General features: G+C 37.6%; 1 protein-coding gene across 3 annotated transcripts in view; it reads right to left on the reverse strand.

Annotated features, from left to right (window-relative positions):
• ADAMTS2 (ADAM metallopeptidase with thrombospondin type 1 motif 2) overlaps nt 1–22,190 on the reverse strand; it is a 274,775-nt gene that overhangs the window by 37,174 nt on the left and 215,411 nt on the right. For all 3 annotated transcript variants that reach the window (XM_039340802.1, XM_039340803.1, XM_039340801.1), the window contains exons 9-10: nt 21,420–21,552; nt 19,759–19,872 (exon numbers count right to left, since the gene is read on the reverse strand). In XM_039340802.1, coding sequence (XP_039196736.1) covers nt 19,759–19,872; nt 21,420–21,552 — 247 coding nt within the window. The remainder of the gene's footprint in view (nt 1–19,758; nt 19,873–21,419; nt 21,553–22,190) is intronic.

Genomic DNA, 22,190 nt, shown 5'->3' on the forward strand with positions numbered 1-22,190 from the left:
ATCTTAAGCCTGAATTTATTGACGGAAAGTTGTATGTATATAAATATTTGTCACAGTTGAATCAGAACAGCTTCAGAACAGCAGTCCAACATGTGCTTGTCTCTCATTGAAACCAATACTGTCTTGGATAAGGTTGAATACTTTAGCCACAAACTTTTATGAGACTATATTTTATTGGAACATTTAACAATATTTCCAAATGAATTTATCCACTACTGATTTTCCTTCTGAAATAATGAAAAAAAATTTATTTGATTTGTACCTGTTACAATCAAAAGAAACTTTCATCAGTTTTCATACATCAGTAAAAGTAACAACACAATATCCACAAAATAAAAAAACAGCCAACAAATAGACATAATAACACATTAACGGTTATAAAAATCACATTAACCATCAATCCCAATGGCTCCAACCCCCCCCCCCCCTGCTTTTCCCTACCACCACTCACTGGAAATATATATATATGTTTTAATTTTTTTCTTGCAAATCACTGAAAGTCATAGGTTTATGGTAAATTGTAAGTTCAAAGATAAATGATCCCAACACTGGCGATCAAAAGTCAATACTTGATTTTCAGTGTTCCAATATTTGAGGGGTTGCCACAAAGAATGTGGGGCCAACTTATTCTCCAAAGCACCTGAAAGCAGGACAAGAAACAATGGATGGAAACAAATCAAGGATACAATCAAGCTAGAACTAAGGAGAACAATTAACCAGTGGTTTGCCTTCAGAAGTTGTGGATGCTCCATCACTGGAGATTTTAAAGAAGAGATTGGACAACCATTTCTCTGAAATGGTATAGGGCACAGGTGTCAAACTTGTGACATCACGTGTCGTGTCCTGACGTATCGTGACTTTTTTCCCATTGCTGGGATTGGGGTGGCCGCAGTTTTGGCGTGACGCATCCGGCCTGCAGGCCAGCAGTTTGACACCCCTGGTATAGGGGCTCCTGCTTGGGCAGGGGGATGGACTAGAAGTGCTCCAAGATCCCGTCTACCTCTGTTATTTTATTAAAATATTTCTTTGATAATATGCTATGCTAATCTATCACAATAGTCAATCTGGCTCTAAACAAAGATGTTGGACGACAATCTACTGACAGAATAAAGGAGATAATAGTAGTAGTAGTAGTAGTAGTAGTAGTAGTAGTAGTAGTAGTAGTAGTAAAGTTGGAAGGGACCTTGGAGGTCATCTAGTCCAACCCCCTGCTCAGGCAGGAAACCCTATACCATTTCGGACAAATGGCTGTCCAGTCTCTTCTTAAAAACTTCCAGTGTTGGAGCATTCACCGCTTCTGGAGGCAGGTTGTTCCACTGGTTAATTGTTCTAACTGTCAGGAAGTTTCTCCTTAGTTCTAGGTTGCTTCTCTCCTTGATTAGTTTCCATCTTTGCTTCTTGTCCTGCCTTCAGGTGCTTTGGAAAATAGCTTGACTCCCTCTTCTTTGTGGCAGCCCCTGAGATATTGGAACACTGCTATCATGTCCCCCCTCGTCCTTCTCTTCGTTAAACTAGACATACCCAATTCCAGCAACGGTTCCTTATATGTTTTAGCCTCCAGTCCCCTAATCATCTTTGTTGCTCTTCTCTGTACTCTTTCTAGAGCAGTGGTTCTCAACCTTTTTAATGCCGCGACCCCAACCGGTCGTAAGTCAAGGACTACTCAACCAGTCGTAAGTCGAGGACTACTCAACTGGTGCAGCACCGTTTGCAGAATGGGACTTTTGGCAGGCTCAACAGGGCAGAGACAGCCTGGACAATTCCTATTGGCTTTTGAAAGCCAATAGAATTAGACTCTATTCAAGAGAGTCTATTCTATTGGCTTTCAAAAGCCAATAGAATAAAAGGGAGTAGCACAGCTAAGGAAAAGGGGAAAAAATGGCGGACTGCATTGTTTGGCGACCCCCATGAAATGGTCGTTCGACCCCAAATGGGGTCCCGATCCACAGGTTGAGAACCACTGTTCTAGAGTCTCAACATCTTTTTTACATCGTGGTGACCAAAACTGGATGCAGTATTCCAAGTGTGGCCTTACCAAGGCATTGTAAAGTGGTATGAATACTTCACGTGATCTTGAGTCTATCCCTGTTAATGCAGCCTAGCACTGTGTTGGCCTTTTTGGCAGCTGCAGCACACTGCTGGCTCATATTTAGGTGATTGTCTACTAGGCCTCCGAGGTCCCTCTCACAGTTACTACTATTGAGATGATGTAATGACACTTTGCCTCCCAAATGCCACCAGGTAAACTCACACTTGCGCATGTAGCTAGACTCCATAAGATATATTTTTCATTTTACTCCACTGGCACTCGAGCTGTTACCTCTTTTGATTCCTTGAGATCCTCAGTAAATCAAGATGCCAACTGGGATTAAAAAACCAAATTACCCATATTCTCCCAATTATCCACCTAACAATTATCCACCTTATCAACTGTAACGGTATACAAGAATGACAATAGAATAGAATAGAATAGAATAGAATAGAATAGAATAGAATAGGAGCTGGAAGGGACCTTGGAGGCCTTCTAGTCCAGCCCCTTTCTCAAGCAGGAGGACCTATACCATCTCAGACAAGTGACTGTCTAGCCTCTTTTTAAAAATCTCCAGTGATGAAGCGCCCATGATTTCTGGGGCAAGCTGTTCCACTGGTTAATTGTCCTCACTGTCAGGAAGTTTCTCCTTAATTCCAGGTTGCTTCTCTTTTTGTTCAGTTTCCAACCATTGTTTCTTATCCTTCCCTCTGGTGCTTTGGTGAATAACGTGACCTGTCTCCTTGGTGGCAGCCCATCAAATACTGGAATACTGCTATCATGTCTCCCCTATTTCTTCTTTTTTTTAGACTTGCCAAATCTAAGTCCTACAGCCGTTCTTCGTATGTTTTAGTTTCCAGGCCTTGGATCATCTTAGTTGCTCTTCTCTGAATTTTTTCCAAATTCTCAACATCTTTTTTGTGATATGGTGACCAAAATTGGCTGCAGTATTCCAGGTGTGGTCTCACTAGGGTTTTATAAAACGGTACTAATACTTTGTGTGATCTTGATTCTATGCCTCTGTTTATACAACCCAGGATTGTATTTTTTGGCTGCTGCTGCACACTGCTGGCTCATAGTCGAGTGATCATCCATTAGGACTCCAAGGTCCGTCTCACAGTTTTTAAGCCAGGTCTCATCCAATTTGTACTTGTACCTTTTATTTTTCCTGCCTAAATGTAAGACTTTGCTTTTCTCCACATTGAAACTCATTTTGTTGGACAAGGCCCATTGTTCAAGTCTGTCAAGATGTTTTTGGATCCTGAGTTTGTCTTCTGCGGTGTTGGCTACTCCTGCCAGTTTGGTGTCATCTGCAAATTTGATGAGTTCCCCTTCAGTTCCCTCATCTAAGTCGTTGATGAAGATGTTGAAGAGTACTGTGCCTAAGACAGAACCTTGTGGTACTCCACTGCTTACTTCTCTCCATGTGGATGTGGTGCCATTGAAGACTACTCATTGAGTACGGTTTGCCGGCCAGCTACAGATCCATCTGGTGGTGATGTTGTCTATCCACCTTTTTCTAGCTTACCAAGGAGCAGGTTGTGGTCTACTTTATCAAATGCCTTACTGAAATGTAAGTATACTACGTGCACAGCATTTCGCTGGTCTGCTAATTTAGTCACTTTATCCAAAAATGAAATAAGATTGGTTTGGCATGTTCTGTTTTAACAAACCCGTGCTGGCTGCTAGTTATAACTTTGTTTGCTTCTAGTTGTTTGCAGAACTGTTTTTTGATTACCTTTTCTAGGATCTTCCCAGGTATTGATGTTAAACTGATTGGTCCTTGGGTCTTTGGGAGACAGGAGCAAGAGCTGCACACTAGACAACAGTCAGACAAGCAGGAACTGAGTCCACAGAGTGAATATGGGCAAGGAAAAGGTCTCAGAAGAGACATCCTTAGTTTCTTGGACTGTAAAAGTTAGGGAGGAAGAGTTGTACTTGCAAGGTTCTGATAGTGTACAGGTAAGTCCTCAACTTACAAACATGTTTGCAGTTACAATGGCTTAAATTCAGTCCTCACACATAAGACCTCAGCATGCCCATAGTTATTTGATCAAAATTTGGAAGCTTGGCAACTGGTCTCTATCTACAATGGTTTTGCAGCCTCTCAGGATCACGTAATCACCATTTGCAATTTTCCCAGCCAGCTTCCAACAAAGTCAATGGGAGAAGCTGGATTTGCTTAGTGATCACACAATTCATTTAATAACTGCAGTGATTTGCTTAACAACCTTGACAAAAAAAAGTTTTAAAATTGGGTGCAACTCACTTAACCACTGCCCTGTTTAGCAATGGAAATTCTGGTCCCAATTATGGTCATGAGGACTACCTGTAATAGACCTAGTATTGGAGATGTACTTCTTCTCTAACTTTTTAATTCTTTATGTTTTAACTGTATATATAAATGCAAACCTCCCACAGTTACTCTATGGTAAGATGGATAGCCAATATATATTATAAATAGAGATAGATGATAGATGACAGACAGACAGACAGACAGACAAATATGATAGATAGATAGATAGATAGATAGATAGATAGATAGATAGATAGATAGATAGATATGATTGACAGACAGACATAGATAGATAGAGATGATAGATAGAGATGATAGACAGACAGACAGATATAGAGATGATAGACAAACAGACAGACATAGATAGATAGATAGATAGATATGATGTAGACAGAGATAGATAGATATGATAGACAGACAGATAGAGATTTATTTATTTATGAGACTTATATACCGCTTTAAGTGCAAGCACTCTCTAAGCGGTGTACACCAGTAAGCAATGTATATATATATTTACATTGCCCCCAACAATCTGGTCCTCATTTTACCTACTCCGGAAGGATGGAAGGCTGAGTCAACCTTGAGCCGGTGAGATTTGAACCGCTGACCTGCTGAACACAGTCAGCTAAAGTGGCCTGCAGTACTGCACTCTAACTGCTGCGCCACCTCGGTTGATGATAGATAGATAGAAGATAGATAGATAGATAGACAGAGAGACAGACAGACAGACAGACAGCAGACAGACAGCAGACAGACAGACAATCTCAAAAAGCTGACACAAACCAACAGAGTATTGGCAAGAATACATTCTCCCACTGTTACATCTAAATCTGAAAGTCCCCATCCCCCCATTTATCCTTTCTCTATTAATAGGGTAATCTTCAGACTATTCCCCTCGTACTCAAGGAAACTACTTCAAATCAGTTCTGCTTCCCTTTCTTTCTTCACCACTCCCTCCTTCCCTCTTCCTAACCTGGCTCATAGAAAAATGTCATCCAACACTTCATGTTGTTCCTGTACTCCAACCACTGCACTCTTCATTGAGCCCCCAAAAAACTTGCATTTCATTCTACTTCAACTGCAGTCCTGGGGATCCCTGAGAAAGTATAAAACCTCACACAAAGGGCCATAACTCTGGAGATCTTTGTTCTCTCCTGCTGATCTGACCCTCTTAGTGCCATTGTTAACAGTGGCTATAGTTCAGCCTGCCAATGCATTAACTTCAGCTCCCGTTATTACCTTAATGTTACCACAAAGTGCTACTATTAATGTTTCTATTACAAAATTAAATAAGAAAGGGGATAGTGGGCAACCCTGCTTATTACCTCATGAGATTTCCTAATATTTTATCTTGAAAACATTGTGTTGAAATGGTGTTGATATCTGAAATATCCAGCTTTTTTCTTTCTAATGCATACTCTTGTTCTATTATCTTTACTCATATAGTCTACATTCTTCTTCTGAATATAATATGTTTATCATTTATGTAGTTTTCTTTCTGATCCTGTTCATTTGGCTTATACATTTCCCTGTTATTACTGCCTTCATGGCGTTCCATCTTGTTCTTTGCTCCACACAATTTTTATTTTAAAAGCTTATCAAAACTTGAACAGATATTGCATCGCTTGTAGATTATAAAGCAATATAGAATTCAAATGCCAAAAATGAGCAAATGGGAGCTTTCTAAGTTATATCCAATAATAACTGAGACATGATCTGGAATTCAGATTGGTGCAATTTCTGCTCAGCCCAATCGATTGAAATTGTTTTTGAAACTCCAATATAATTTATCCTTAAATGAGATTGAGGCCTACCTGAATAATATGTAAATCCTTTTTTGAAGGATTTATAATACTCCAAATATCAAAAACATGAGCACATACCTTTGCATTAATGTCTGCAATGTCTCAGAGAGTAAAGTTGTGTTTTATTTTTTATGAAAAGCTATTTTATCCCCCAGTGTACCTGCATCAATATTTAAATCATCCCCTAGAATTAGTTTTTCCCAGCCAATTGTATTCAAAGCTTTCATTATCTTCTGCATATATCTAATTTCATTCTGATTTGTTACATCATACATACCAAAGTTACAGCTTTGTAAAAAAAAAGTTCTAGCTTGTAAAAATAAACTTCCTCTCCCCATCTTTCTGAATCCTTTCCCTTTAAAATGTATATTAACTTTAAATAAAAGAAAAGAAAAGTCTTCTGGAATATTTGTTCCCAATCTTTGGCTTACAAGGAACCAATAATAGACTGAAGATGGCTTTGCTTTTAGTAGAGCCGATGATTGTAGAACAGTGGTTCTCAACCTTTCTAATGCCGTGACCCCATAATACAGTTCCCCATGTTGTGGTGACCCCCAAATGGGTGTGGCCACCAATAAGAGGGAGTAGGACAACTAGGGAAAAGGGAAAAAAATGGCGGACAGCGTGGTTTGGTGACCCCCGTGAAATGGTCGTTCGACCCCAAATGGGGTCCCGACCCACAGGTTGAGAACCACTGTTGTAGAAGCACAAGAAGCTGACAAATGGATTGGCGCCTTAAAATTCTTCTCCATATACAGGGGAGGACTTGAGATTGCCTTTAGTGCTACATGCAGATGCTCCCTACAGTGAGTCTGTAATATAATGTTTTCTGGCAGGTTTTAGAGTTTTGGGAGCTGGGAAGGTCAGCTTTGCCCAAGCTGAAATTTGGAGACTTTAAATGGACACTGGGTTTGCCCACTTCCTCTCTTAATCACATCTGGAAATGGCTTGTAAATTATTTTTTGAATACTATGAATCTTCTGAAGCACAAGTTCTATTACACTGGGTGATTCTCCTTTAATCCTCAGTGAAAGTAATTTTATCTAAGTTTAAGAACTTATTTTTTTAAAAAAAAAAATTAAGAAATAAGCAGGAAAATATTAGACTATTGATTCTGGAAAGTTATAAATGGACTAGACCAGACTGACTGAAAATAAGAAATGAGACTCCTTCCTCTGATGTGTTTAAAATCCTATTAAAAATATGTGAAGATTTTGAATCTTAAAAATATTTATATAGGAAAATGTTATAGATTAGAGAAAAACTTGATAAGAGGAGACTTTGAAGGCTGGTTGCTAGACGCAATCAGAATTGAACTAAAGATTATGATTAAAGGAGAGGACTCAAAAATACTGAATGGAAAAAAGTATTTTAACTTTGGAAGAATTCAAGGATATTTGGCAACAATGTACTCAGAAATTTCTCTTAAGATTGTTTGCTACTATTGAAAAAAGTAGATAGAAGAGGATACAATTGAGAATCAGGCTGTTTTTGGATATGATTTTAAAAAGAGAGTTTACAAGAATGATATTGACAAAGATAATACACAGGACCTAAAAATGAAACTGGCTGATGTTTAATAGCTAAGAGGGACACACAAATAATAAATCAGAAGAGTGACTTGGATCTGTGGATTTCATCTCAGAACAACATTCTTATTTTGGACTTACAAAAGTTATGTGTTATACTTTTGAAGGTGAACTGATCGTAAAATGCTATGGAGTTACACCTTCCTTTTTCTCTGTTGCTCTAATGCAGGGGTCCCCAACCCGTGGGTGATGGCCCACTACCAAGGGCATGGTCTATTCGCAACCGGGCCATGTGAGTGGCGGGCTGGCATGCAAACGCAGCTCAACTTGCAGTACGGCATCAGAATAAGACAACAGAAAACAATGCCCTATGACTTGTACTGGAGATAGCGCCATACAAAATCTTCATGGGGTCTTGATTTCATATAGCAACAAAGTAAAAAGAAAAAAGTTTCCATATTTCCTATTTACAAAAATATCTGTCCAGTTTCCCAAGTCTTAGAATGAAAAAAGGAAGAATGATGTTGTTGGGTGAAAATGTTTCCTATTTGAATTGCTTCACCAAGTATTGTCAATAGAGTCATGACTTTTGAAGCTATCATATAACAAGGAAAGCAACTTGGAAGCAATATTTACCTTTCAGGGGAGACATGTTTATAATACATAGTTCAGATAATCTATCAAGTGAATTGAATTAAATTAAAGTAAAATCATATATTGTCATGATTGCTCTTTTTTACATCAGAATCGGTAATATATAATGAATGGCAACTACAGGTATGTTAAAATTATCATGCAATCACTGAGAATCATATAAATTGGACTTTGGCTGATTAATAATTGTACTCTAGATCTTTCTGTTGCTTTGACAGCACCAGGTAATAGGTAGCCAAGATTGCTGAATAGTCCTTAAATGAGCCAACATGGGTTTGTCAAAAATAGATCATGCCAGACAAATCTTATTGCATTCTTTGACCAAGTGACAAAATTAGTGGATCAGAGGAATGCTGTGGACATAATTTACTTGGACTTCAGTAAGGCATTTGATAAAGTAGATCACAACCTACTACTTGAGAAGATAGAAAAATGTGGGGTAGACAGAACCACCACCAGATGGATCCGTAGCTGGCTGACCGGCGTACTCAGCGAGTGGTCCTCAATGGAACTGCATCTATATGGAGGGAAGTGTGTAGTGGGGTGCCCCAGGGCTCTGTTCTGGGCCCAGTACTCTTCAACATCTTCATCAACGATTTGGATGAAGGTATAGATGGGGAACTCATCAAATTTGCAGATGACACCAAGCTGGCAGGAATAGCCAACACTCCAGAAGACAGGCTTCAGGTACAGAAGGATCTGGACAGACTTGAACACTGGGCACTAACTAACAAAATGAAATTCAATGGTGAAAAAAGCAAGGTTCTACATTTAGGCAAGAAAAACCAAATGCACAAGTACCGCATAGGTGGCACCATGCTCAATAGTAGTAACTGTGAGAGGGACCTCGGAGTCCTAGTAGACAATCACTTAAATATGAGCCAGCAGTGTGCGGCAGCTGCCAAAAAGGCCAACACAGTACTAGGCTGCATTAACATAGGGATAGAATCAAGATCACGCGAAGTATTAATACCACTCTTCAATGCCTTGGTAAGGCCACACTTGGAATACTGCATCCAGTTTTGGTCACCACTATGTAAAAAAGATGTTGAGACTCTAGAAAGAGTACAGAGAAGAGCAACAAAGATGATTAGGGGACTGGAGGCTAAAACATATAAGGAACGGTTGCTAGAATTGGGTATGTCTAGTTTAACGAAGAGAAGGACAAGGGGGGACATGATAGCAGCCTTCCAGTATCTCAGGGGCTGCCCCAAAGAAGAGGGAGTCAAGCTATTCTCCAAAGCACCTGAAGGCAGGACAAGAAGCAACGTGTGGAAACTAATCAAGGAGAGAAGCAACCTAGAACTAAGGAGAAACTTCCTGACAGTGAGAACAATTAATTAGTGGAACAGCTTGCCTCCAGAAGCAGTAAATGCTCCAACACTGGAAGTTTTTAAGAAGATACTGGACAGCCATTTGTCCGAAATGGTGTAGGGTTTCCTGCCCGAGCAGGGGGTTGGACTAGATGACCTCCAAGGTCCCTTCCAACTTTATTATTATTATTATTATTATTATTATTATTATTATTATTATTATTATTATTATTATTATTATTATTATTATTATATCACATTATGATTAATATAAGCTGGCTCTCCCAAATTATTTAACATAAACAGCTCCATTTATGTAATGGGCTGATCTGAGAATGCTATTGCACTAGAAATACGTATGGGGACAGGAGTTTAAATGATTTATCTTACTGAAATAAATTCCAGCCTATCTGATGTAATTAGAGTCTATCAGGAAATATCTGAAGTTCTTTTCCATTCCAGATTTTAACATTTTCAGATGTTTGATCTTGTGGTCAAATCCTGTTTGCAAAGAGGTATTATTTCTCTGTCTCTTCATGACATAGCTATGCTGTGACTAGATTTGTCCATACCATTGCATGCGCTAATGTGCGAAGAATGGTTGCATGTGAAACCTGTCAAAAAGACTGTGGAACTCATGCAATTTCTCATTAATATTCCAAGATCTGTCTCTGTGGTGACTAACACAGCACATATTTATCCATCTGTTTCATGTCTGGGAGAAGCTGAGGTCAGCTTTCTCAGAGGGAAATCATCTGGACTGTGAAAATTGTCTTTGGCAAAATAAATATCCCCTGTTTAATTTCCTTTATGGAATGCTTATATTTAATTCTGTAAGTATTGTGAGGAGAAACTAAACTGAAAGGGATACAAGGGAATCTACATAAAAATACAGTGGAGAAGAGAGAAAGAATTATGGTGTTCCTCTGGCCTCTGGCCACAGTTCCTTTCTTCTGTATTGAATCAGATGTTGGATGGATTATGGATTGAGCTCACCCTTAATCTTAATCACACAACTCAACATAGTTCCTGCAGGGGTGAAAGCAAGGTAATTTTAGATACTGAACTTAAAGTGAGTCTCATTTGGTGATTATGAGCTTGATTTCAGTTGTGAAATTCACATTTTCCCTATTTCTTCTTTCCCAATCTTTTCCCCTGCTTGATAACTGCAATATGTTCGAGCAAAAGAAACGGAGGAGGAAAAAATGGGTAACAGATTGGTACACAAGGAAAAGTTTCAGAAAAGCATACAAGCAAAAAATGTTCCCTACAAGCCAAAACCTGTATGGCTTTTGGCAAATTCATACATGTTATAGAATAGCAAAGAGTAATTCAATACTGAGGGGATTCAGTGATATAGAAGTCCCTGAGTCCATCCCCTAAAACATTATCACTGACAGTGATGGTAGAATAATTCTCTGCAGTTTAAAAGTAGAAATGCCAGTTGCCAGTTGCAAAACTACATCCAGTGGTTTATACTTATATGAAGAAAATAATGAGAAATATGTAATGCTCAGGACAATCCTCTGAATTTACAAATTGCTAGCAATGCTTCAGGAGGATTTAGATTAATTCAACCCATTTTGGAAGATCCTCATTTTTAAGACGATAACTTCAGAACCTGTCTGGCTTAGTCTTAGTTTCAAACTGTATTTCACTGAATCTTACTTCATATTTCTAAAATCCAGTGTGGTATAAACAAAAAACTGTATATGGCATATGAATGTGACAAAAAAAGGGCACATTATTAAGGGCACAGTCAATGAACTGACTGTGGTAAGATCAAGTGTGATTCATTGCAATGTGTGAAATGGTCCAAAGCTTAAGGCACATAGCTGTCTATTCTGAGAGTAACTGAGAGATACAACAGTCAAACTGTTCCTTTACCTGCAAAAGAAATGTTATCATTTCTTTTTGAAAAAAAAAACATGCCAATGAAGATAACACTTCATGAAGACTGAGTTTTTTTATTGAAAAGTTTTATAAAAATTACAGTATACACCCCAAAACCCACCCACCCTAAACCCCCCTCCCTCCCCCACTTCCCAGAGCTGAGTACAGGGTTACAAATATAATAATCAAACTCTAACTAACATTAACCAACTATATAAATAACCAAGTCCATAATGCGCTTTAACTCCCCTTTAACATAGGTATAAATAAATTAAAAATAAACATAATAGTATAAACAAATCGATATTATTAAACAATACAATATCCAAATTGTTAACAATACTAATACTAAAAATAATAATAAAACTAATACAAATTCTACTATAATAAACTATTAATAATAATAATAATAATACTCTAAAATTTACTCATAAACTAGATGGAACTTTTTAGTCCCATATTTATTCTGAATATAATCTATCCATCTTCTCCAGACCGAAATGTATCTTTCTTGTGAATGATCCTTCAAGTAAGCAGAAATTTTCGCCATTTCTGCTAAATTTGACACTTTAAGCGTCCATTCTTCTATAGTAGGCAAAATGAAGACTGAGTTTTATGTCAAGAGTCCAACTAAATTCAACACTTGGCTTGCTCCCAAAAATAGAGACGTAAGACTGCACAGTTAGGGTTTTAAACAGCCATTGGCTGCAGAGAAGTTTGTGTAAAGGCACAGAAAGTTATTTAATGCAAAACGCATCATAGTGTCCTGCTGTTTAAAGACACACTGCCACAAGATTTATGAAAATTGAATGTGGTAGTATCTCAGTAGGATAAATGTATTGGAACAGATTAAAGGCCAATTCTGAAATGCACAATTCTTAGGAAACATTTATTCTGTGAATCAAAATAAAAAGCACAAAATTGTTTTTTTTCTTTTTAATGGTTAATCATCTTATTTTACTTTATGAAATGCATTAACACTAATAGGAGCCCTTATCCTCCAATCCTTCTCTTATATATATTCCACGTTCATTTTATCTATTTGTCCATTTATGTTACATTATTTTTTTAATATGCTCAATATTTGGCAATCACCAAATATAATTAAATTGCCAAATATAATTGGCAAATTAAAAAAAAATAACAGAAAAAAATATGTAAAAGGAGACCAATACATGTAATACTATCCATCACAGACCAAGTGCTTGTTCTTTATCCAGTAAAGCTATTAAAAGAATGTCTTTATCTGAGAAAATTAAAGTCTTAGAAAATCAAAGGTTTTCTTCTCCTTTTCGCTAATGGCAGATCTCACTTTTAGAAAGAAGCAAAGAAGCTCATGTTCTGAGAAGTGAAGAAAATATCTTCCTCAAATCAGGTCTTTAGCAGAGCGAAATGGATTTCATAAATCAAATTCATCATACTTGTTAGTTGGCAATTATTTAGCTAAGCATTTTGCCCATGAAGAAAATGCTAAAAATCAGTCAGTAATTATCCGGCACTTCTGGATTAAGATTAAATTTCTCTAGTAAGAGCTTGACTGGTATCTCTTTCTCAAGGAGCAAAATATAATCTCCTTGACTCAACCGGTTATCTCTTCTTGACCATTTCTTCACTGGTGATTTACAGCACCATCTACAGTAGCTATTGCTGTGCTAATGTATCAGACATGAAGATGGGCTTTAGATCACCATAATGGTAGTAGTGTGGCTCAGACACTGTCCACAGTGCCATACTATAAATAGCTAGCGGGAAAATAGCTCTTCTTAGATGTTACAAGCTAAGATGGAGAACAATCAAACATGAAAGCAGTTGGAGGTCTTTGTCTTCATCTTCAGGTCTTAGCAACCTCGCCTCAATAATTCTGCTTTTGATATGTCTATTAATGTAACTGCACAAGCAGTACACATCATGGATAGATGTAAGCAATTTTATTTTCAAACGGTCTTGAAAATTGGTAACAGCAAGCCATCAAAGTCATAACGCATTACCATTCAGGATCAAAATCCAATATATATTTACTCCTTCAGCAACTGCAGTAGCTCTCTGTGGTAACAGTGTTAATAATAAAATCTATTTTCCATCTGACATGATTCAACACTAGCTGAATTTCTATTGGCATCCTGTTTGCATTGTTGCCCTCAATTCCGAAAGACAAATTTTACTCTGGCAAAAACTAAAATGTCTTCAGAATGATTGCGTCAACTGTCCAGATCAACTCAATGCATCATAAGGAAAGAACTATGCCAACTGAAAAAGCCATCCCCTCAGAGTTCTCTGGAAATTATTAGAATTATTAACTTAGATGCAGGTAGTAGCATGTGAACTTGTCCTTTGGAAATAGACTGCTGGCCTCAGATCAGGACAAAAATGAATTTCTCCCATATTTCAAGCATACAGTCAGTATATTAATTCCTCTACAACCAGCCTCTCCAGAAATATCCACACTCCAAAAGATTTTCTGGCCAGATGTTATCCAGCTACCTTACAGAATCCTCTGGTCAATCAATATGATCCAGCTGTTGCTGAAATAGCCACAGTTTCAGCATAATGATGGACAAAAGCAGTCAGAGCAGATAAACAAATCTCCCCGTCTCATAATCTTAGGGAATTCTTCAGGCGATAATTCTTCTCTTCATTATTTACAGAATTTGACTGCTGATAAATATGGAATTTAGTTACCCCATTCAAGAATTTATGGATGGGAAGGTTTCAGTGAAGGCTTATGCTAGCTAAAGCAAACTAAACAAAACCGACACAAAAAAGCTTTTCTGGCACTTAATTTCCTCAGTTGTTGCTAAGCCAAGTTATTTTCTTAACACGTCAACCATGCTCAGACTGGCGTGTGTTTTACCAAAGGGCATTGGGAATAGGGATATGAAATCACAATAACTACATGTTTGTAGATGAGAGAGGAGGAATGGTTGTTTTTCTGAACTCACACATTTAATTGATTATCATCTATTCTGTTTCACTAACAGTGTTCCAAGCAAAACATCTGACAACATTGAAGCAGAGAGCTATTTGTTTCTTTCATGAACTTAACGGAAGGATCTGCTTTTATAAACATTCAGAATACTTGAAAATGATCACTATTTTTTGTTGTTAGTTGCAAAGTCGTGTCCGACCCATCACGACCCCATGGACAACGTTCTTCCAGGTCTTCCTGTCCTCTACCATCTTCTAGAGTCCATTTAAGCTCACACCTACTATTTCAATGACTCCATCCAGCCACCTCATTTTCTGTCATCCCTTTCTTCTATTGCCCTCAATCTTTCCCAGCATTAGGCCCTTCTCCAGTGAGTCCTTCCTTCTCATTAGGGGGCCAAAGTACTTGAGTTTCAACTTCAGGATCTGGCTTTCTAAAGAGCAGTCAGGGTTGATCTTTTCTAGGACTGACCGGTTTGATCGCCTTGCCATCCAGGGTACCCGCAGGAGTCTTCTCCAGTACCATAGTTCAAAGGTTCAATTCTTTTGTGCTCCGCCTTTCTTATGGTCCAACTTTCACAGCCATACATTGCAACAGGGAAAACCATAGCCTTGACTATACACACTTTTGTTGGCAGGGTGATGTCTCTGCTTTTTAGTTAACAGCTGAAGGCACGCTTACCATTAATAAGAAATGCACAGTAAAAAGAGACAATGTGTGGGTCTGGCAACTGTATCTAAAGCATATTTGTTACTTACTGTATTATGGAATCTTGTTCATATCAAAACAGTTCTCATTTAGCTTTGGAAAGATAGTGGTCTCCCTATCAATTTCCTCATCAACAGACTTTTTTAAAGCAATAATATGTTTTCTGATTACTGTCTGGGATAGAAAGTTTACATAAGATTGCAGCCTCTGTGTGTATTTTTTTTAATGAATAAAGTGATCCAAGGAATGAAATTCATTTGATTTCATATATACAAAGCAATATCAAGTAATAGTACTGGCAACAGCCAACAGAGCTAGGAACGAAAGCTGTCAAGTGTGAAAATTTGTCAGCTACGGGCCTCTTTGTTTTCATCTTGCCATTAGAATAAGGGGGGAGGGAGAGATGGCGCTTTCAAATGGGTTAGTTAGAGAAACGAAACCTCTGCTTATTCAATAAAACAGTAAGTTTTTCAGAAATAAAAGTAATCCTGGACTTTTTGGGGATATTCGAGTGGAGGTTGACATATTAGACTAATAATAAATGGCATTATTAGGTTTTCAGCCCCCCCTTCATTTATATACAGTATATATAACATTCAAGGTGGCAAACATACCTACGATACTTGTCTCCTATTTCCGTTGGCAACCCTCTGAGACAGGTTGGGTTGAGAGAGAATGATTAGCCCTAATTCATCCTAAGAAGTCATTCATGCTTTCATGCCTAAGGGAGACTAGAACTCACTGTGTCCTGCTTTCTAGGCCAGTGTTTCCCAAACTTGACAATTTTAAGGCACGTGGACTTCAACTCCCAGAATTCCACAGCCAGCATTGCTGGCTGTGGAATTCTGGGAGTTGAAGTCCACATGCCTTAAAATTGTCAAGTTTGGGAAACACTGTTCTAGGCCAACACCACTATGCCAAATGGGCTCTTTCAATCTCTCCCATTAAAATGTTGTCATTCAATTCACTGAATGGGATCATGTTAATTTAAAAAATGTCTGAAAAATCCTTTAGAAGAATATTTCTCAACCGTATGTCCAGAGCCACTACAGTACTGACTTTTGATATTTGTCTCCCATTGGTTGGAAAAAGAGTTTATAGGCAAATTCACTTGAAATGTGAGGGAGTGAGTTTAAAGGATTGTGTTTTTTTAAAGAAGTAATCAATTACTTTTCTTCTTTTTCACATCAAATCTAATTGTGTTTCTTTCCATTGCAATTTTCCATCTGCTCCCATTGTTCTATAACTGGGGTCTCATTTCTGTGGAATATAGAACTAGAACAGAGCTCCCCAACTTTTCCGGGTTGGCAGTCCAGACAGAAAGGGAGGAACAGGGAAATGTGTGTGCGCGCGCGTGCGTGCGTGCGCATGCATGCACAAGCGGCCACACTCACCCACAGTGGTGCTGATGGTGGCGCTGGCACCTATGGCATGTGCATGTGGTCCACTAACACCCACACACATGTGCAAATGGGCCCACGTGACACTGGGGGCGGCGCTAGCGCTCCCACGCATGCACAAATGGGGCCGCTAGTGCAACTCGCCAGCCATTCCCACGGCACGGTGATTCATGATATACCAAATAAAAGTTAAGTTTTACCACAAAGACACCAGAGGTCAGATAGAAAGCAAATCTAATTTAACCATTTGTCCTGACATGAAAGTTTTTGGTATGCAAGGAACTATTCCGTAAGGAATTCCACTCAAATTAAGTAAATCATCACTCTTCAAACTGAAATGATATCATTTGGAAAAGAATTACTTTTCTACATTACATAAATTACATATTACTTTGGCAAGAAGTAGATCTTTGCCAAGAGATACTGATACTGATCTGCAAGCAAAAACAGAAAGAACCATGTTGCCATTTGCTATAAACCTAAGGTAGTCCTTGCTTGTTACTAGTTTACATGATTTCATACGTAGCTGAAATATCAAATAAGCCATTACAATTAACATACACTTTTACTGCATGTACAAGCTTATCATATTATATTAAACCGCAACCATCTTTTTTATTCCTTCTATATAGAAAATTTTCAGGAAGAATTGGGTTGATAATGAAGCATAGATCTCTGGGAGGCTACAGGCTAGTAATACCATAAGTAATCCCAGGAAATGTAAAGTATTCACAATAATGGAGTAGAAGAAAATTGAGTCTAAAGACTCTGTTCTTTGTAAGAGAAAAGATAATGTGGGATAATGTTAACCTGGAGACTGGTGTGATTGAGAGATAGTAGGAAGCCTAATACATGCATTAGGACTAATAGCAACAAAATGTTTAAATGTTTACTAATAGGCTGATGATTTAATATGTAAGTTTAAGGGTAGATATAAAGTTTATTCATATGTCTTAAATATAAATAAAGGTTAAAAAGATATTAAACAAGTAAATATGTAAAAGATAGGGTGATCCTTCTGAATTCAGTTATGATAGGAAAAAGGACAGACTCTCCCACTCTTAGTGGCTTGCTATTCTTGGAACCAAAATGTCAGTCCAATAAATGAGAAGAAAAGCAAGGAAAAGAATGATAAATAAATGTAGGAAGAATTAAGTGGGGAGCCGGATGAATATAGGGGCTTGGTTTACCTCTAGAGGACAAACAAAGTTGACTTTGAATATAAGTTGAAATAAAATAACTTTTATTTTCTAAAAAGTAGTCTGATCTTTTCCCTCAGCCTATTCTGACTGAGTTAGGGAATGACTGAAGCTCATCCATCAACACATATTTCCAACTTACAGGTGCTTTGCACCAAATGAAAGGTACATTTGCAAGGGGAACTCATCTTTTCATCTTGACCAGGCCTTCCTTCCTTCTTTTCCCCTCTTCTCTTTCCCATCTGTCCATTTATTCAGCTAATAACATCATTAAAAATGCATACATCCAGGCGTATAAGAAATCACATACGTGAAAAGTTAAAAAGTCCTTCAAGATGAGCTTGGTGATCTTATACTGATAATTTAAATTTGTTCCTGTATATTTTACTCTTCAGCATGTTCATAGTTTCTTCTTCAGCATATTTTTGAAAAAGGACATAATATTGTTATCTGAAATAACAATTTTGTGCTGTACAATAGCAATAAATACATTTCCCCTCAAAAGGAAATGCTGCATTGCTATTTTTGCTTTTATTACCCTCATTACTTCTGTTTATTTCTTCTTCTTGAGGATCTTAATAAGCCATGAGACTCTTTTATTAATCTGCAGGAGTTCTAACGGGTATATTGTGGAAAAAAATAAAAATAAAGCTTTGCTAAAGAATTCAGAAGTATTCAGAATACTCTTATTAAATTGTTTAATAAAAGGGCTATTTTAGAACCAACACAATAGGACCTTCATTTCCATTTCTGCTGACTCCTCCTTCCCCCAGTAGAACCCCAAGTTTATTTCAGAGATGAAGATCCTCAGATTTCCAGATTTCATCCTTGCTTTACCTGCAGGCAATTCAACTGACAGGAATTTGGATGAAAGCAAAATCAGATAAGATCTACCCATTCAATCTTTGCTGAAAGGGAAACCTCAGGAGTATAATGGCATTGTGAGAAAGAACCTGGGAAAGGGGTTGAAGAGATGCCATCTAGCAAATGGTCAAATAAGAGACAGCATAGCCCCCGCCAGACAGTGGGTGAGGCAAGAGACTCAGAAGGGACCTACTCTAGTTTTTTTGGGCTGTAAAGAAGACGGCGGGAAAACTGAACTTTCAGACTTGCAAAATCTGTGTAACTTTACAATAAAGCAGAATTAGCTTATCTGGTCCCGTTTCCTGTCTGTTCTACTTGGCAAGGCTAGCAGGAGGGTGATTTCAGGTCTAGCAACAGATTCTTCAAATCCTGTATGCCACCTGGAGTATACAACCTGAGTTGCAAACTGGGGAAATGATCAAGTACCATTCCTTTAATTCCTTGAGTTTAATGCACTAATAATGAGGAAAGGCTATTCATAAAAACAAAATGGCTGATAAAGCTGAATGGAATTTTCGATATTTTATGTATAAGCAAAACATAGCAAATAGGATTTTGTGCATCTGTAAAGTGGTGAATGGGGCTTGATTTTTGTCCATTACATACAGAGTTGGTAAACTAAGGTCAAATACTTAAAAAAAAATGGTCTTCCAATTTTTCTGGGAGTTCATAACATTCATTTTAAATAGTTAAACTCCTAATTGCTTGCACTTCATATTTTTAGTTATTGTCATATTTACTCACATATACATGGAACAGTGGTTAGAATGCAGTATTGCAGGCTAATTGTGCTGATTGCCGATTGCCAACAATTTGGCAGTTCGATCCTCATTGGCTCAAGGCTGATTCAGCCTTCCATCCTTCTGATGTCAGTAAAATGAGAACCCGGATTATTGGGGCAATATACTGACTTTGTAAACTGCTTAGAGAGGGCTGTAAAGCATTGTGAAACAGTATATAAGTCTAAGTGCTATTGCTATTGCTCTACATTAAGCAAATATTAAGCAAATATTTTAAAACTCTTCTGTCCTTTTATTCCCTGATCTCTTAACTCTTTCTGATGGAGATAGCTTCCCATTAAACCTGAAGAGGATATTAAACTTTCTTTCTCTCTTCTTTTTCTACTGAGCAAAGATTCTTACCTTTCCAGGAGCACACATAGTTCCATCCAATGGAGGTCCTTTCTTTGTTTTGCAGAAGTAGGGATTATCAGGATGACTGCACCACAGCTGTTTGCAAGGATCAAAGGTGCGGAACTAGAAAAATGTATTTATATTACTAATTGCTTCTTCAAAGCTTGCTAGCAATTAAATTTCTGTTGGCAATTAGAATACATTACTGGAGGCTACCCTTGAATATATAGGACAGTTAGAACTGAACAGATAAAAAGATGGATGCTGGAAGGAATGTAGATCTACAAGTATCCTGATAGCAACTCCCATTTTGCTATTATTTTAGTTGGACCCTCCCAACTAACTATTCTTTAGTTGGACTTTCTGTGAATTTTGTTTGTTTCCATTATCAGTTTGTTTTATGAGTTTTGCAAATGCGTTATCTACTTTGAGAGGACTAAACAGTCTAGAAAATGTTTCTTATCTATCTACATATCTATCTACTTATCATCCTTATCTGGGACAGGAAGACACTGATGGCTTTGAAGATGCAGAATATTTTACTGCTTACTACAGGCTTAAACCAGACATGGCTGTTATATTAGTATTATAAATATCTAGAGCATCCAAAAACAGAAGATGATCAAATGGAACAAAGATTACTTATCACAACAGGATTTTTTGCTCAGACAATGGAAAATCCATGGTCACTTTCTCTCAACAGAAGCCATTATACACACACACACACACACACACGCCATATGTTTTGCAGAGAGTGCTCTTCATCTGGATGCTACCGTTCCCTGAAAATCAAATTAATTCCATGCCAGAATTGGGAGAGGTTGTCTTCCTGATTGGCTACAATTGGGTTGGGGACAAGAAGCCCTGTTTCAATTATTTGCATACCACAGAAAGCCTCAAAAAAAAAAAAAAAAAAAAAAAAAACCCTGAACCAGAAGAAAATATTATATCTAGTAAAAGATTTTGGTGGCCAGCTTTGGCTTAGACAATTTTCCCATGGAAAACCTTCTTGCTTTGCTGCTTTCAGATTCTGAAGGCCCTTTCTTTTTAGTAGTAATTTTAGTTTACTGTTTTAAAACATAAAAATGTTTTAAAATAAAAAATGTTTTAAATTTATGACACCTTTTGCATTGCAGCTTCTATATTGTTTTAAATGGGAGGATTGTCTTCAATTATCCAATTATCATTTTGTAAATTTCTTAGGGTTTGGGGGAAAGAAGGCTGGGCATAGATAAATCAAGTCTTCTGCTTTTGGAAATGCTAGATAGTACATGTACGGAAGTACCACAGATGTAGTTAACAGCCATACTCACAAAATAACCATGATCGTACATGCATCTAATTCCCTCCTTCATAACACAGAAGAGAAATCCTTATGCAACCAATCCTTGGAACTCTGGGAATTAATTGTAATAAAAGTCTCTTTTTTCCATAGGCCTTCTATTTCCAAAATGCTCTAATAAAATTATAGTATCATAATTGTTAGAATTCCAGTTTTTTGAAAACAGGATGTTTATACAACTTTCTGAGACACCTCATAGATTGCCAGTAAGCTTTGCTTTGTGCCCGTCAGCCATTTTGTCCATCTTCTGATGCTCCCTTTTAAAGTTATTTGGGGATGCTTTCAAAGGCCCTGGATAAGGGCCACCATAGTTCGATCAAATACTCACAGCTGTGCACATCATGTAGCCCAAACCAAAATCAAAGCGGCACTGCTCATTCATGGAGTAGTGGAGTCCCGGCAGTTGAGGGAGGGAAGGCCAGTCATGGGCAAAGGGATCATCACGCAAACAATCGTAGGAACTGCAATGGACACAAATCACTGTCACAAAAATGGATGTGGGAGGTCTTAAGCTTTGTGAGTTTCAGTCCACGATTGTTCCAAGCATAATTGAGGACATGCTTTCTAAGAAATGTGTTCAGAAAGCACACTTCCTACTTAAGTATATCAAACCCAGCATCTACTCTATTAAATTAGCCTCTGAAACAAGAGATCCTATTATGTTCACCATTATGACCCTTAGTTGCATGGAAATTCTCTCTCTATAATCAATACCTTGGGAGAGTCATCTGGAAAAGAGAATAATAATTAAAAAAAGAAGCTGCTATAAATACAGATGAAAATATTTCCATATGCATAATAACTGATTTATTGGCTGTTATTAGATTCATCTGTTTAGTGAAAAATGACTGACATTTAATGGAGCAGTTTCATTTAAATAAAAATGATCGCTATAATAATATCATTATGTCTGTAACCTTTCTTCAGTTTTATGGTGTGATTCTCATTTCTTCTTATTTTTTTGTACATATTGCTAACGGAAAGGTAATATAAGAGTGAAAAAAAATAAACATAATGACAAAAGCTTAGTAAATGGAGCATATTTGATGCAACAGAAAGCCCTAATTATATTTTCACTTCAAAAATTATGCTAACATGT

This window comes from Crotalus tigris, unplaced genomic scaffold, assembly GCF_016545835.1.
Source record: "Crotalus tigris isolate CLP2741 ecotype Arizona unplaced genomic scaffold, ASM1654583v1 scf7180000017754.2947050, whole genome shotgun sequence".
Lineage (NCBI taxonomy): Eukaryota > Metazoa > Chordata > Lepidosauria > Squamata > Viperidae > Crotalus > Crotalus tigris.